Here is a 17,277-nt window from a genome sequence, read left to right as displayed (position 1 = left end):
CCAGCAACTACAAAAATAAAAGAGTTTATTTCCTATCCAAAAGTGAGCCCAGGGTGGTGGGTGGTAAAGGAGAGCTGGAAACCAGGGTGCATGTTCAAGAAGGCCCTGAGTGAGACCATGTTGGAAGGGGGAGAACAGGCATGGCTGAGGTCTAGGGGTGGGGGAAGGGAAGGAGTGCTGCTGGGACTGTTTCAGGTTGCTGGCAGCAGAAGAGACCACTTTCAGCGTCGGCCTGCAGAGAGACATAAACAGAGATGTGGACAGGCCCCAGGCCCAGGGGTAGAAATAGACATTACTTGACCTGAAAAGGACCCACTGGGGCAAAGGAACCTGGAAGCACACTATAAGGCAGGGATTACAACCTCAGATACCAACAGAGATCAGATAAAGAATTCAAAGGAGGGAAGCCAGCTAGGTGTCAGAAAATGATCTAGGAACCTGGGAATTGCAAAGACATGGAGGATGCAGGCCTCATCCAAAGAGGACAGCTCCCCCTCCCCCCCCAACTAATTATTGCCAGGTGCAATGTTGGTCCAGAATTGCCAGATCTCTGTAATTTGTTTAGAGAAGCTGGAATATCTGAATTTTTCTCTTTTTTTCTTTTTTTTTTTTTGCTGTGCTGGGTCTTAGTTGCAGCCTGTGAGGTCCAGTTCCCTGGCCAGTGATTGAATGAACAAGGGTCCCCTGCATTGGGAATGCGGAGTCTTAACCACTGGACTGCCAGGGAAGTTCCCAGAATATCTGGATTTTTATGTGAACTTTCCTGATTTTTAATATGGCAACTCATTTGTATTTTGAAAAAAAAAAATGCTGTGGGAGTCAAAGAATACATATCTAGGGTCATTGGTTCATTTCCTATGTGGGCTGTGGGGTAAAGTGAGCCCCTCCACCTTGGGCTGATGGTTGGAGGCCTAACAAGTCTTGGGTTACTCAAATGCCAGTCAGGGGACTTCCCAGTGGTTAGGACTCCCGTCTCCAGCAGAGACCTGGGGGCTGGGACAAAAGACCTCACTGTTATCACTAGCTATCTCTGCACTGGAGTTTCTTGCTGTAGACACCAAGATCCTGCCTGCTCTTTCCTCAGTCTTCATTTCCTAGGCTGGATCTGGGGCCCTTCCCCTACCCCACCCCCATCTCTACCTGCCTCCAGGTCCTGGGGAGAAAGCCAGACATCTCATCTGCCCAGCTTAATGGGCACTGCGGTCCGTCTCATGCCTGTTGGGTTCCACGGCCTCAGATGGCTCCCCTCACAGAGGAGAATAGAGGAAGGTTTGGGAAAAGGGAAGAGTCACAAGTGACCAGACTTGGTTAAAAAAGGTCAGAGAATCCAGAGCCAACCAGACCCGCTGGTGGCTGCTGACCCAAGGCAGGAGGCCAAGGGGCCCAGCCCCTCCCTGGATGGCAGGCAGCAGCACCCACCCCAGACAGGCCTGGGCCCATGGCCGGTGTCAGTGGATCGTGTCTGACCTGGACCGAAAGCTGTGCCTCATGAGGCTTGAGTTTGGAGGAGGGGCCTCTGGCACTGGGGAGGGTCCCAGAGGGTCAGGCTCAGAGGGGTAGGGGGACCGTACAGAGGGTCTCAGGCCGGCGGGGGCAGCCCCCATCTCTGCTGTCCCCACACTGGCCGGGCAGTGGATCTCAGCCCGAGTAGTATCGTGGAGGCCAGGTGGTGGTCCGGACATATAAGGAGAACTGCACGGAGGCCTCTGAGGTGGGCAAGGAGGGTGTGGGGGCCAAGCCGAGACTGTTGGGTGGCCCGGGGGACCCAGTCGGGCCTGCAGCAGGCCCATCATGTGTCGAAGTTCCTGGCTAAGCTGAGACACTTCTCGGTTGAGACGGGAAATCTGTTGAAAACACATCAAATTGTCTCCCAGGTGCCACAACAGTCATCACCCCTCCTATGTGCGCTCCCCTCTCCAGTTTACAAAGTTCCTTCATATCCACTCTGCTCATGGCCACCCTCCGAAGAAGAAGACAGGACAGGGGTTATTTTTGTCTAGATGTAAATACCCCAGCCTCTTTCCAAAAAAGGATTTGGGACGACAGCTATTGCTATTTCCACCCCCTCGCTCCTGCCACGCACACACTTTTATAAGATGTAGAAGAATGTGCTCAAAGAGGCTGCATAGCTGTGAAGTGACAGACGCAGGCTTACTCTCAGGTGATACATCACAGGAACTCAAGTGTCTATTCAGCATTTTTCAAATTTCAGGAACTACAGAATCAACTGAAAAACTTGTCAAAATGCTGATTTCTGGGCCTCACCCCAGATGTTCCAAATTGTGTGAGGCCTAGGAATCCACATTTTAACAGGTTCTCTGGATAATGATGGTCGCTGAAGTTGGGGGACCACTGGTCTAGGAGAACTGCCAGCTTAAGCAGGACTGACAGTGAATCCTGCAGAACCAGGGCTGGCTCCGCCCCCTGCCCCAGACCCCGCCTCACCCAGGTGCACCCCTGGGGATGCCTGATGTTTATCAGAACCCAGGGAAGGCCCACTCCCGAGGGCTGGGCCTGGCTGCGCTGTGGATGTGGCTTTGAGATCCCTGAGGGGGAGGTGGAGACTCAGCCTCAGCAAACAGGATCTGGGCTCTTTCCCACCAGGATTCAGATGGGAGGATCCAGGTCCCCCAGGTTATGCCCCACAGTCCCCAGCCCAGACAGGTGGGGGGGTGGGGAAGAAGAGGGGGAGGGAAGGACTGGAGCATGTGACTTGGTGGGGGTTCCACCTTGGAACGGTCCCTGCAGGAGCAAATCCCTTGTCGGTGGAGAGGCCCTCTTTTTCCGGCCAGACCTCCTGAGTCAGCTAGAAGGCAGGGATGCAGCCTTCCCTGAGTACTTACAACCCGCTAGGGATCAACCGGGTACGTATGTGCCCTCATCTCGTGCATACGAGATGGGAAGAACTATCTCCCCATTTTCAGATGAGGAGACTGAAGTTCAGAGTGGTTGTGGGGCTTGCCCAAGGTCACACAGCTAACATGAATATCTGAAATCAGGACTTTGGCTCCAAACCCTTTGCAATGCTGTTCTATGGGGCACATCTCTGATCCCAAGGTTGGAGGAGAGGAACAGGCCCCAACTAACCTCCTGGTTCAGTCTGCAGACCTTTTCCTTCACCTCCTCAGCCTCAGGGGCGGCCTCCTGGCTGGGAGTGGGCCCTGCAGACAGAGTCGGGAGAAGGGGTGTTGGGTGAGTGCAGGGAGCTTGAGCCTGCAGCCTGGGCTGGGCCCTCCTGTCACTGGGCACGCAGACAGCAAGGGGAGAGGACGCTCTGAGGTCAGGATGATGGGAAACCCAAGCTCCTCAGGCTGGCTTTGAGGCCATATCACTTCCCCAACTGCTCCCCACGTCCCACCCACCTCCCACCCACCCCCAGCTCTAGGCACGAAGTTTCTCTTTGGAGTCTGAACACAACCATTCTTCTGGTTATGCCTATGTGCCTTTCACCAACTGCCTTGTTCCGCAACTCAAACTCCTACCCACCCTTTAAGGCCCACCTCAAGTGTCCCCTCCTCTAAGAAGGAGGGTTAGAGGCTCCCTCCTCTCCCTCCTAGGAGCCCCGCTCTTGTCTCGGTCATGGCTCTTAGCACTCTGCTCTGGAACCATGCATCTGAGAACACAGGTATTGCCTCCATTAGACTGGGCATTTGCTAAGTGTGGGCCAGGCCTGGTTCATCTGTATGTTCCTAGTAGAGCATCTGGAAGCTGGTAGGCCCTTACTATATGTGGGATGGGTGGATAGATGGATGAATGGATGGATGGATGGATGGGTGACTGTGAGTTGAAGTCCACTGTTGGCCCTTACCTGTAGGAGAGGCCTGCGAGCGAGATCTAGGGTGCTCAGGCCTCCTGCTGAACCGGAACGTAGGGGCCTCTGCCGTGCTGCCAGAGTCCTCAATGCCATCCACTATCCTGGGATGGAGGCAGTGGTCATCAGTCCCGCGGGCAGAGAGTAGGGGCCAGAGCAGGACAGAGCAGGCAGAGGGTGAAAGGGGCTGCAGCACCAGGGAGCTGGGGAGGAGCAGCCGTCACAGAGGGGCGGGGTTGCAAGCTGTGGTGGATCAGGAAGGGCGGGGTGGAGCACTGGTCAGAATGCCAGGGACGGAGCCCAGAGAAGGTTCTGGAAGCCAGCAGGGGTATAGGGAAGGCAGGGGAGGCTGGCATCTCACCGGGGACTGAGGTCCGGAGGTCCAAAGGTTCCCAGTGGGGGAATGAGAAGCTGGGGGGGCTTCCAGGCAGCAGAGCCCCTGGGGGGGCCATGAGGGGAGGGGCTGTGGCCCCTGCCAGCCAGGGCAGGGGAAGGGGCTGGGGACAGGGAAGGAGAGGAGACAAGGGCTGAGAAAGGGGGCAGCTCCTCCCCCAAGAGGCTGACCAGGGAGCCCCGGGGCCGCGCTGGGCTGAGGTTGGGCAGCAGGAGGGGCCGCCGGGGCCTGGGACCACCGCCAGGCTCGGTCCCAGCCTCGGCCTCTGTGATGGATGGCTGGGTCTTGTCTGAGGAGGAGCCCAGACTCTCCGAGCGTGGCTGTGGGCAGAGGATGCAGCTGATTTCACAGGGCACTCAACAACAGGCCCCTTCATTGAGCAACAGCCTCCACCGGCATTGTTGCTCCCCATCCCCTCTCCCTTCACCCTGCAGCAGATCAGTCAAGGAAAGGTGCCCCCCGCCACGCCCCCGCCTCTCTGCATGTGACTTCAACCCTACCCCGGAAGGATACGGTACCTGGGAGAGGCGAGGGGATCGGGAAAAGCGGCAGAGGCCCTGCAGGGACACAGGGGGATTCCGGCTGACTCACACCTCCCCACTCCCCCAGTGCAGCACTTCCTAGTCCCGCCCATCAGAGTGGTGGGGTTGGAGAATGTGAGGCCTTTTTGTGGAATTGAGTCAGAGATACCCCCAACTCCGACTCAGACAACTCCTGAGTGGCAACATAAGCCTGAAAAGCAGTAAAAGATCAAGGTCTAGGGTGAAAACTACAGATTTGGCCCAGAGCCTAAACCAAAAATGGGCCCGGGAAACACTTGGTGAGTGGAGCAGAGAAGCCCCAGGGGAGGAGACCCAGTCCAAAGAAGAAGGGAATTGATGGAGGAAGAGCACGCAGAGGGGATTGTTTTTAAAGTGGGGGTCCTTTGAGGAGTCTAGAATGAGCAGAATGGGGACCAACAGGAGGTGAGTCAGTTGAGTTGGAAGTAGAGTTGGTGAGAGATGGTCCATGGGGTTGGATGATGGTCCATTATGAGTAGGGTCAGTGGGTTGAAGATGTTAAGTATGGCAGGGCAATGGAAGAGGTGCCCAGGGTTGAGAGATGATGTTTTCAGGGTGGAAGGAATTCATGAGACTCTCTCTGGGGCTGGGGGAGGGTCTAGTTTGAAGGAGGTGACCTCGGAGGAGGTAGAGGCCATAGGGGTCTACATACATTGGTCTCAGAGCCGTGGCGCAGGTTGAAGGTGAGGTCCCGGGGCAGGCCAGCCCGGAAGGCAGCTCCATACTCAGGATAGAGCCTCAGGACCTCAGCCAGCCCTTGGCTGCTCAGTTGCTGCAGGCCACAGTAGGTGAGTGCCTTCACGTCAGCACTGGTCTTCAGCACGCAGCTTGGAGCTGTGCCTGACCCAGGTTCGGGGATATCTGCGCCAATCAGGTCTCCTTTTCCTGTGGGTGAGGGATAGGGACAGTCAGCTAGGGCAGAGGGACTCAGATGATATTAGTGGATGTGAGGGATGGCCAGTGTGTTTGAAAGATGGTTGAAGGTGGGTCAGTCAATGGAATTGGAGGAAATAATCAATAGAGTTGGCAGGTCGGTGGAGAATGGCTGGTGAAGTTGGGAGACAGTCAGTTGGGGGTGTCAGTAAGGCTGGAGGAACAATCCATGGAATTGGATGATCAATACAGAACGGCCAGAGGGGTCAGTTAAAGGGTAGAGAGTCAGTGGACTTGAGAGTTGATGGGTCAGGGGTGTTGGGAGATGGTATGGTGGGAGAATTGATTTGGGGGAACAGTCACTGGGGAAGGGTTGATGGGTTCAGGGATGGCCAATGGGATGAGGTAAGGGTCTGAGGGGAATGGTCAAAAGGGGATGGTGGTAGGTGCTGGGACTGAGAGAGAGAGTACTCCTTTGCCAGAACACCAGTTATCCAGTCCCTAGATTCCTGGCCCCTCCCAAGGCCTCTGGGGGAAGGTTCTGGGGTACGGAGAAGGTAGAGGCAGGACCCTCACCCAGGATGGCCAGCACCATGTTGTCGCGGAGCACCTCCAGTGAGCCAGAGCAGACGTAGTAGTGCGCCTGCAGGGCGTCTCCGCGGCGCAGCAGGTATTCGCCAGGAGCGCAGAATGAGGTCTTGATGTGTAGGGAGAGAGCCCGCAGACAGCCCCTGCTCGCTGCTCCAAACAGGGGCAGCTGCAGGATCTCCCGATTCAGGTGCATAGCAATATCAGCTCTCAGCTCGTCTGGGAAGTCACGCAGTAACTGCATAAGGGGCATAGGTCATTCTGGTCATCCCCCAGCAGCAGCTACTTGAGCTCTACAGATGTGTTGAGCTGTCTTCAAGGACAGAGCTCAAATTACCCATTTCTGACCTTCAGGGAGACTTCTGTGTGTCTCATCTCAGTTTGACCTCCCAACCCAAGTCATGGGGCAGAGACTAGCTCTTCTGTCTGTCCACCGCCCATGGCTACACACACTGGTCATGCACACACATCCTAGTGACTCAACCCCATGTATCCACAGACCATCCCTGGTGGGTCAGTCTTCAAGCCAGGAGATTAGAAGTCAGCTCTGCATAAGTCCCTGTGGACTCTAGACAAACCCTTTTCTCTCTCTAGGCCTCAGTGTCCCCATCTGTAAGATGCAGGGTTACACTAGACCTTGGATATTAGCAGTGACCTCTTGGGGGCTGAACTTAATGCTCATGACTCCACCCTCATCTCCTGGAGCCCCTTGGCCACTCAGGCTTGCTGACCTCTCCCTTTTGTTCTACTTACTGCCTTCAGGCTCCTCTTCCTCAGCCAACCTACTTCCTCAGCTTTCTTCTTACTTTGTATGCTCTCCCTGCATCATAGCGACCAGCTGCATGACTTACCCACCCCCCCTTGAGTCTGGAGCCCAACCTCTGGGTCCAGACCTGTGTGTTCTGGACACATGGGGCAGCCTCCACCTGGATTCCCCACAGGCACAACACCCTCATCATGGCCCAACCCTGACCTCTCAGTTTCACCCCTAAATCCAATCTTCCCTGGGTAATGCCTCCATCCCACCCTTTGGCCGAAGCCAGAAACCCGGGAATCCCTTTGAGCTTCTTTCCTGCAACCAGCTGATCACCAATCCCCAGGCTCCTGCTCTCAGAAATACCTCCCGGGGGACTTTCCTGGTGGTCCAGTGGATAGGACGTCACACTCTCAATGCAAGGGGCCAGGGTTCGACTCCCTGGTGGGGGAACAAGATCCCACTTGCCACAACTAAGCCCACAAGCACTCCTACGCCACCACGACTTCAGAGCCCATGCACTTCGAGTAGAGAAGCCTGTGGACCACAATAAAGACCCAGTGCAGCCAAAATAATTTTAAAAAAGACTTTCTGGATCTGCGGGTTACTCCTGAGCCTAAAAATGTGGTAGGACAAAATCTAAATCCAAGGCCATCCCTGAGTTGGGCCTGCCCCACTCCCAAGACCCTCTCTTCACCCATCTGCTGCTCCTCCCTCCGCAGTGCTCACACGCCCTTTCCTGAAAGCTCGCTGAACTACTTTCAGTTCCCTGAACTCGCTCTGCTCTTTGGCATCAGTAGTTCCAGACCTGTGTTCCTACTGCTCTTTCTGCCTGGAATGGCCTTCTGGTAGCAGGCCAGTTTCCTTCTTAACCTTCACGATGTTCGCTTTTCTGTGCCACCTGCCCTGACACTTCGAGCTTCAGACACAGTGATGGCGCTGCTGCACCCACTCTCTCCAGTAAAGTCCCATTCACTGCGTAACTCTTTGTTTACCAGGCTGTCTCCCTCACCAGGCTGCTGTCTCCCCCAGGGTAAGGGCTGGGGGTAATCGTCTCCAGGACTCCTGTGTCCAGCAAAGAGGCTGGCCGCAAGCAGACACTCGCCCATGGCATTAGTCACGTGTAAAGCAAAGGGATGTGAATTCCGGTAGGTGTGTGTCCTTGTGAACATCATTTCGTTTCCCTGCAACCCATTTGCTTCCATCCCAAACCCTGAGAGGCCGCGACCCCATTCCCCGCTCCTGCACCTCTGCGCCGCAGGTACAGGGCGCCCTCCCGCCACGCTCTACCTCGTTGGCGTCGATGCCGCTGTTGACCGCCCACGTGGTCTGGAAGTACTCGAGCACGCGCTGCTTGAGTGGCCGCGGTAGGCGGTGCACGCGGATGAAGTCCTTGAGGTCCTTCACGCGGCTGTGGTAGAGCGAGCGGCGCGAGTACATGCGCTGGATGATGGCCGTCACGTTCCCGAACACCACGGCGTGCATCAGCGCTGCGGCGCGCAGCGGGCAGTCAGGGGCGGCCGTCCCTCCGGCCTCCCCCCACCCCCGCCCCCCACGGCGAGCCCCCTGCCCTGGACCGGTCTCTGGGCTCCTAGGGAGGGGCAGGAGAGCCAGAGGGCTCCTGAGTGCCTACCTGATGCCAGGTTCTGGGTTTGGGGCAGGGAATAGCAGGTGGTCCTGAGACGGGTCACACCTGATGCTTCTCTCATGCCCCACCCCATTAGGTCATGAACTTGGGCTTCCTGTCCCTTCCGCAAGCAACCCTCCGGTTTGTGGCCGTTCCACCCAAGGCCAGCAGGCAGTAGGTGCTGAGCACACATCTATGAACGAATGTTCTCCCAGTGTCTGGTCGTGGGTGGACACCTTGCCTTCTCTGGGCCTCAGTTTCCCCATCTGCACGCTGGGCTTGGCAGGCCCCGCCTCACCGCCTATGAGCATGGTGCAGATGGAGAAGATCTTCTCTGCATCGGTGTTGGCGCACACGTTGCCGAAGCCCACGCTCGTGAGGCTACTCAGGGTGAAGTAGAGCGCGGCGATGTAGGCGCTGCGCCGCGACGGGCCGCCCGCTGAGCCGTTGACATAGGGCACCTCCAGCCGCTTGCCCAGCTCGTGCAACCAGCCTAGCGGGTGGAGGGATGCAAGGAGCCCCGGCTGCGCCAGCAGTGGAGAATGGGGTTTCCCTGAGCTGCCTGCACTTGACCTTGGGTGAGGGGAGTATTTACAGAGGTGAGGGGAGGTTTGCACAGGAAATGTGAGGAGCAGCCGGCGTCTGGGCCTCCCCGCCCTGAAGTGGTTACCGTTGCAGCTCAAGGCTACAGGCTTCCTACACTGCTGACTGTTTAGGGGCCCCTTCCACTCTCTGGGGGTTTATTAAGTGCTTCCTATGCACAGGGAGCTGGGACTTGATCGTCTATTTGATTGCATGCTTATGGATGCAATCCATAAGGGATGGAGGAATATGGAGTGGGGGTGGGGGTGTCAGCTTGGGGGCCTGCCTGGACAGGGCAGGTGAATAGGTAGTTGGTGAAAGCCTGGGGGTCAGTGGCTCACCGATGTCCCAGAGCAGCGGGTCGTTGGCCTCCATCTCCCGGCGCCCGATGACATACCAGACGCAGGCCATCCAGTGGGCGAGGAGCGCAAAGACCGACATGAGCAGTGTGAGCACCACGGCGCTGCACTGGGAGTACCGCTCCAGCTTCTGCAGCAGCCGCAGCAGCCGCAGCAGCCTCACCGTCTTCAGCAGGTGCACCAGCGATGTCTGCGGAGTGGGTGCGCCAGGGGAGGCTGTCAGCAGGCCCCCCAGCGTTCCCCCCTCCCCCAGGTGCCCTGGAGCTAGGGAAGGCTGCCTGAGGAAAAGGATCCTTGCTGTGCTAAGGTGACCAGGAAATGCAAGGGGGACAGGATAATATTAAAACTAATCATGGGGACTTTCCTAGCGGTCCAGTGGCTAGGACTCTGCGCTTCTACTGCAGGGGGCAAGAGGTCAATTCCTGGTCAGGGAACTAAGATTCCACAAGCCATGCAGTGCGGCGACCAATACAAAAACAGCAACAACACACCCTGATAATGGCTCACAGCAAATACTATATGTATGTCAGGCACTGGGCTAAGTAACTGTAATCCTCATAAAAACAAACTTACGCCTTCAGTCCAATTTTCATCACCATTCTCCATGTGCAGATGTCTACTAAGGTTCAGAGAGGCTGGTGAGTTGCTCAAGGTCACAGACCAAGGAAATCATGGAGCTGGGATTCAAATCTGAGTTGACAACACAATCCATTTTGTGCTATACTGCCTTTTAGCACCTTGGCTGGTAAAAGGGCAAGTCAGAGGCGGGACAACAGACATAATGATCTCTGGTCCTTGCTCAAAGCCCCCAGTGTCTTAGGTACAATCAGCTGTGGACAGGGGAAGGTTTAGGGACCTCATCCCTTATGGATCAGCTGCAGCTGGGATGCTGAGAGGAGAGCAGGGTACTTAGACTGTGAGGCCCTGGCCCTTGCAGGGTTTGGTGGGAGTTGCCGAAGTTAGTCAGGGTCCTGTAAAGGTTAGCTGGGATTAACTATGACTGTTTCGGTTGTGTTTTGATAAGGCCTTCCAGTCTTGGACATGATGAGCAGGTGGGGGCTTATGTTCTTACTGCTCTGGGTGGGACAGCCTGGAGGCTAGGGCTGGGGGCTCTGGGGTAGCACCTGTGGAACTTTGTATGAAGGCCCCTCACTGTCCCTTCAGGGCCTTCCAGGAGCATCCCCCGTAGCCCTGGCCCTACACAGCTCCTGAGTCACATGCCATTTTCTCTAATTTTAGACAAAGGAGTTGGAAAGGAGGTGACTCTGACGGACCCTTTCCAGAGTTTAGGAGCTTCCCAGGGAGCTCAGTGGTAAAGAATCTGCCCACCGATGCAGGAGACTCAGGCTGGATCCCTTGGTCAGGAAGATTCCCCTGGAGAAGGAAATGGCAAACCATTCCAGTATTCTTGCCTGGAGAATTCCATGGACAGAGGAACCTGGCAGGCTACAGTGCATGGGGTCTCAAAGAGGCAGACACAATTTAGCTACTGAATATGCACTCCAGGGCTTAACGCCTGCCCCTAGCTCTCAGAGCTCCTGACTCCAGCCTTGAGTTCTTCAAGGCTTCCCCTTGTCACCTACCCCTGGGCCTTACTCCCTTGGGGCCCTCCTCTCCTTGATGGACCAGGATGTCTCAGGCCTGGCTCACTTCAAGTCCATGGCTCTGCCAGTGCCTACTTAGCCTCCATCTTTGCTCTGCTTCCCTCTAGCCCCAGCATGGCTCCTCCTCTCCCCTCGTGCCAGGCCATCCACTCAGGTACGCTGGTTTCCTGGGAAGCAGGGTGGCATGCTGGAAGGAATGCTAGACCGGGAGTCTAGGGACCTAGTTCTAGTCTCTGGCCTGCCATTGCTAGCTGTGTGACTTTCAACAAGCCAGTCAACCTTTCTGAGCCTCTGCATCTACCTCCAAGAAAGAGAGAGATGAGAATCTGCCCTGAAAGGTTAATGAGGGGTTCCTACGTGATGATGTGTGAAAGAACTTAGTAAACTGTAAAGTGCTCCTGAAGCTACCAGAGAAGGGGACACTGCCTGGTGGCACAAATCCAGTGGGGGTACATTCAGGGGAGGAGTGGGGAGCTCCACTTGGAAGGACCAGGGCCTCAGGGCAGACACACCCACATGCACGTGTGTGGGAGCGTGCACACACGTGTACACAGCCAGGAGAAGAGGCCCACAGCCCGTTGGCGGCTAGTTAAATCCGGCTGCGTGTAGGTGGTTTCCCGCTATAGCTGAGTGTGGCAGGCAGAGGAGCACACGGGGAGACTGCTCTCCACCTCCCCACTCAAGGGGGTCTGGGGACACCGGGGGGGACTCCCTCTCGCTGGGCCATAGAAGACCTAGTATCAGCCGGCTGGGTGCAGAGCTGACCACTGAAGACGGCTCCAGGCAGTCCTGGGATTCTCTGCCTCCAAGTCCGCCCCGCAGCCTCTACCTCCTCATCTTGGCTTGCTACGTTTCCCCTAAATGTTCCCTCTCCTTGTCTCCTGCCAGCTGGGTCCTATTCTGTCTAGGGTCTAGATCAGCTCTCACCTCCTCCCTCAGGAACCCTTCCCAGACCACGCCAGCCTCTGCCCAACTGCCAAGCTTTGGCTTCCTCACAACAGCCAGATTTCAGATTAGTTTTGTGGGAGCCCGTGTTCCAGCCTGGAATTCCAAGGTCAGTTAGTTCTGCGTCCAGCCCCTGTGCAGCACTACCTGGGCCCCGTCTTGCAGTCCATTCACCTCTTCTGTTCCTGCTGTCTCTACCAGTTTAGCTGCCGAGTGGCTGAATCCTTATCCCTCTCCTCCACAGTGACCATGACTTACACAGTGCTTTGCAGACAGCTAAATGCTCATCCGTTGTTTGTTAAATAAAAATGTGAAAAGTGCCGCTCATTTGGCTGCAGACCAATGCCGCCTTGGTAGCCCTAGTTAGCTTTTCATTTGTCTCAGCTTCCCTCAGAGACTGTGAACTGAACTCCCCAAGAAGGCAGACACTCGGATCCTTCCTGGTTTCTAGCGCTGGGCTCTGCCCATCACAGATGCCTGGCAAATATTCGCTGATGACTGAGTCTGGGACTGAGGTGGGTCCCTTAATGGGAGATGCTGTGTTGAAGTTGCCAGGCTAGGCTGCAAGGCAGGACAGGGATCACTCACCACGGTGATGTTGAAGACATAAAGCAGGTCAAAAGGTAGAGCAGCAATAAGGTCAACAAAGAACCAGGTGGCCAGGTAGTGGAGGCCAATGGAACGAGGAGCAGAGACCACCTGGCCAGACTGGGACACATAAGTGGTACGGAAGTTCAGGATGATATCTGGGGATGCAAGAAGCTGTTATGAAGGGACCTTGGCCAAGGTACCTTGGGTAAGACTCAGAATAGTGTTGGAGGCAGGAATGGGGATGATGGATTGAGCTTCAGACTGGTTCTTAAAAGAGGAGAGGTCTAAAGGTTGAAGGCTCCAGGGATCAGGGGCAGGGCTCATGGACCATGAGGACATAAAGACCCAGAAATAGGTGGGCTCTAAATATCTGGGTCCGGCAAACCCAGGATGAAACGAGGCTTGGGTGAGTGGGTCCCTCCAGCCCACCCGCCAGGATACGTGGGGCAGAGGGTCTAACCCAGGATGAAGAGCATCTCCACGGCGATGTCGCTGACAAGAGTGTGTCGGGACGTGATGGGGGTGTCGTCATCACCCGAGAAGCAGACGTTGTAGGGGACAGTGACAGCAACGTAGAAGGTGGCGAGGAGGATGAGGCCGTCCCAGATGGCCTTGGGGACGCTGTAGTGGAGGAGGAGGCAGCGGGACCCCCCCACGGAGGCCACCTTGTATTCGGGCACTGATGGCTTTGGCTCAAACACGTTCTAAGGGGAGAGGGGTGGCGGTTGGGGACACTTGGGGGAAACAGGAGCCAAAGCTGGGGGAGGGAGAGGTAAGGAATGGGGAAAGGGGTGGAGTGGGCACTGCAAGCACAGCCACGAGAGGATGTAGAACGTGCAGGAGGTGGGGGTTGGCAGCTGACACCTGACACCTGACACTTTCTTCCTCTGCCAACTTACTGCTGTTTGGAATCAATCATGTTTTGTGTGTGTGCGCGTGTGCAAGGGGTATTTCTAAAGTTTGACCTTTACCCTTCTTGAGAAGGTGATTATGACCACTCAGACAATGCCCTAGCTTGAGGGGTCACTAGCTTCTTCCTCAAGATCCTCTTGGGTTCTAGGAATGCAATGGAGGATAAGTATATCCCAGGGGGGAGGGGAGGCTGACATGGCATACCCCATCCCCTGTTGCCATAACAGTCTGCTCAGAAGGTTGTAGACCCATGGCTTCATCAGGGTCCTAGGAGTGGTACACAGTGTCAGATGCCAGGCCCCAGTGGGGATTTTCTCCCTGGGACCACTAACATGGTTTCATAGCCCCCACAAGGTAACCCTAAGACCCAAAGGTGGGTGATGAAATTGCTGCTAGAGCCCCACCTTTGTGGCATCATCAGAGCAGGGAAATGTCAATCACAAGGAGGCAAGGAAGAGGGGGATGAAAGGAGATGTAGGGGAACACGGGATAGAACAGAGAGCCATACATGAGGAATGGCAGACAAAGGAACAAGCGACTGGAGGGAGATTGGACAGACAGGGAAGCAGGGACACAGTAGCAAGGGTGCCTCAGAAATATGTCTGGGAGATGTTGGGGTAGAGATTGGACTCACATTGGTTTTCATGCCTCTCTGGCCTCGGCGGCCAAAGTGGCCGGTCAGTCGGTGTAGGACAGTACGGCTCTGCCTCCTGGCAGATCGAAGTCTTGAGCTGGCTCCCCTCCTGCCAAGGGAGTTTTCTGTTGGGAAGAAGGATACGGCAGTAAGTGGGGGCACATCCATGAGGCTGAGTAGGGACAGGGCTTGGGTGCCCTTGGGCAAGGGCTTCTGACCATTCATGCCATCTCCCCAGAGTTGCAGACTTGAGGTTTACCATGATTACTATCGCCATGGGCTCCTGGGGGGCCAAGTCCTGGGCCTCTGCTCTGAGTGATGTCCTTGAAGGAGAAGAGGAAAAGTACGACCTCCCCCATCTCATTCTTGATGGGCATCATGTCCAGGAGGCACCAAAAGGCTGAGCCTGCAGGTGTGGAAAGGTAAGAGGAGGGGGGTGAGCAGCCCATGGCATCTCCTTCTCTCTCATCCCCCTTGGGTCCTGGGCATAATCAAAGGACTTGGCCAAGGATTAGAGCTGGAAACAAGCCCGGAGATTTTGTCAGCCATCTCCTTCACCTTCCTGATGGGAAAACCATGGCTCAGAGAGGGTCAGGGATACACTCCATGTCACACGGTCAGCTTGTGGCAGTGTGGGGACCAGCAAGCAGGTTTCTGCTGTCTCAAGTGGACTCTGGGTAAGGTCTGGGGTCTGGGCAGGATAGCAGGGCAGGCTAGATCCCCTCACCATCTTTTCGGTAGAAGCAGATTTCAGCGCGGTGCTCCTGATGGCCCTCCAGAGCCTTGTGCAGCCTCTGCAGGGCTGGCTCACTGGTCTCTGGACCATAGAGGAAGCGGCAGCTGCAGGTTTTCTGCATGACCTCGGTGCGGCCGTAGCCTGTGAGCTCGCAGAAGCCGTCGGAACAGTAGACAATGGGAAAGCCCCGTGGGCCCTGTGCGTTAGCCAGCAGGAAGTTGCTGTCTGTGGGAAGAAGGGGTTAAGGTCAGGCCAAGGCCAGGAGGGGAGCTCAGTTTCCAGGTGAGCCATACCTCCCCCAAGCTGAGGTCAGATATCCTAGAGACGGGAGCTTCCCAGGTTTCCGTGGGATTCCTGGATCCCCTTTGGGATGTCCTGAAATGAGAGTAAGAAGAGATCGAGCAAAAGGACAAGGATTTAAGGGTGGCCTGGAACTGGGACAGGGTAGTCTAGGGGGTTGGAAAAGGAACTCCAAGAGGTCATGACTTCTGCCTTGAAGCTGATGAGCTACTACTATAGGTGGCAGCACAGCATGGTGAATAAGGGCATGGGCTCCAGCACCCCATCCCTGCCACTTGCTGACTGTGTAACTTTGAGCAAGTAAATGAACTCCCCTCTGCCTCAGCTTCCTTATCTGAAAAGTGAGGGATTATATATCTTCCTCAAAAGTCTTGGTGTGAGTTACATAGGTTACCGGGGAAGAGCAAATCCTGGCACATAGTGAATGTTACACTGAGAAGGTGAAATGATGCCCCACATTTGCCCAGCTTTCAAAGCAAAATCCATAGCTGCTATCCTGGATAAGGCAGAGATTCTGGCATTATCACACCCATTTTATGGATAGGAAACCAAAAAGCAGAGGTTATCCAAACTCACAGAATTTATTATCCAGTCTCCTTTGTGGAGGGAGGAAGACAGTGATGAGTAGCATCCTCATTCCCTGCCTTCCAGGAAAAGTCCTCTTTTTAGCATCCCTTAGCTAAGATCAGGGGGTCTGTCCCAGTTCTCAGAGTTTGACAGGCTTGAGCAATGAAGTTGTGGCTCCAGCAAACCCAGCAACAGAACCTGAGCTGGCTCCCCTCCAGTTCCACTGGGTGGGAGGCCTCAGGGGGGCTCGGTAGGCCATCTAGGGACAGTCTCAGCTGAAGGAAGGGATCTGAGAAGAAACCAGTCCTAGGGTGCTAGGAGGGATGAATGTCTGGGGATGGAGCGGCTGATCGGGATACTGAAGGTGCCTGGGAGGTGCTGGGCCCTGGGCAAGCAGCCTCCTTCTTCCATCCCAGGTCCGTTGCCCGGGTGATAGGCACTATGGAAACAAGGGAGGTGTGTGTGGGGGCAGGGTAGGGAGGCGGGTAGGGCTCCGGCGGCTAGGTTTCCGCCCTCAGGTACCGCTCCCCCCACCTTCCAGATCTCAGCCTGGGTGTCCGAACCGGGCAAGGGGAGATCGTTCAGTTCCAAAGTAGGAAAACGGAATGGCGGGAGAAGAGGAGGGGGAAGCAGGATGGTGGCTGTCCAAGGTGCTGAACCTGGAACTCAAGCTCGGTTGGGAGGGCAGGCAGTTCTCCGTTATACAGATCACCCCCTGCCTTCCCGCCATACCTCCCCCAGACAGGGACGCGCTACAATTTGGGGGTGCGTGACCTTAATCCAAACTAGGTCCTGCAAAAGTCTGACCTTTTCTATGTCTCTTTCTCTCTCTTTTTTTTTTTTTTTTTTTTCTGGGGGAAGGAGATACTGCAGTGGGTGGGGAGCAGACCCCAAAGCACCTGGCCACTTCGTCCCACCTCCGCATCTTGGATACTCCCGTACACGCCCCCAGCAGAGCCCTGCCCGAGAGTGGGCGGCTCTCAAAGACTCCTCCGCTTTGCCGCACAAAGAACCTTTCCTGCCTCCAGTCACGCACCCCCAACCTTGGCTGCCCGAACTCTTGGTCCTCTCCCCGTCTTCCCTCCCAGGGCGCTCCCAGTCCTGTTCCTTTACTGGGGCTCTGGGAGTTCCTAGACCCTCCTAGCCCATTCTCCTCGCCTTGGGTCTTTCTCATCACATCCAGGAGACCCACGCGAGGGCCAAAGGAGACTTGACCTCTAGCCCGAACCCTCAGCTCCAGCCTCCACCCCACTCACGCGTGCCGTCGAAGCGGGTGGCGATGGTGTCCAGGAAGGTGTTCTGCGGGGCCAGCAACCCCTTCATGACCGGCATGGCCTCGGGGCGCAGATTCCAGGCGCAGCGCTGGGGGCGTTCAGCGCGGCCGGGCCGGAGGGGGCGCGCTGCCGGCGGGGCCGGGGCGCCCCATGCGCCCGCCTGCCT

General features: G+C 56.1%; 1 protein-coding gene across 1 annotated transcript; it reads right to left on the bottom strand.

Annotated features, from left to right (window-relative positions):
• Nucleotides 1-1,448: 1,448 nt before the first annotated feature.
• KCNH4 (potassium voltage-gated channel subfamily H member 4) lies at nt 1,449-17,171 on the bottom strand. Its single transcript, XM_065910477.1, has 16 exons — nt 17,094-17,171; nt 14,962-15,195; nt 14,494-14,640; nt 14,235-14,359; nt 13,149-13,392; nt 12,686-12,843; nt 9,531-9,738; nt 8,906-9,100; nt 8,271-8,470; nt 6,215-6,464; nt 5,418-5,650; nt 4,724-4,762; nt 4,173-4,525; nt 3,809-3,915; nt 3,088-3,161; nt 1,449-1,844 (listed from the first exon to the last, which is right to left on the bottom strand). The coding sequence occupies exons 1-16, from the start codon at nt 17,167-17,169 to the stop codon at nt 1,449-1,451; spliced, it is 3,039 nt and encodes a 1,012-aa protein (XP_065766549.1). The 5' UTR covers nt 17,170-17,171.
• Nucleotides 17,172-17,277: the final 106 nt, after the last annotated feature.

Source organism: Muntiacus reevesi, chromosome 18, assembly GCF_963930625.1.
Source record: "Muntiacus reevesi chromosome 18, mMunRee1.1, whole genome shotgun sequence".
Taxonomy (NCBI): domain Eukaryota; kingdom Metazoa; phylum Chordata; class Mammalia; order Artiodactyla; family Cervidae; genus Muntiacus; species Muntiacus reevesi.
Note: the sequence above shows the minus strand (reverse complement) of the source record. Positions and strands in the feature narration are given on the sequence as shown.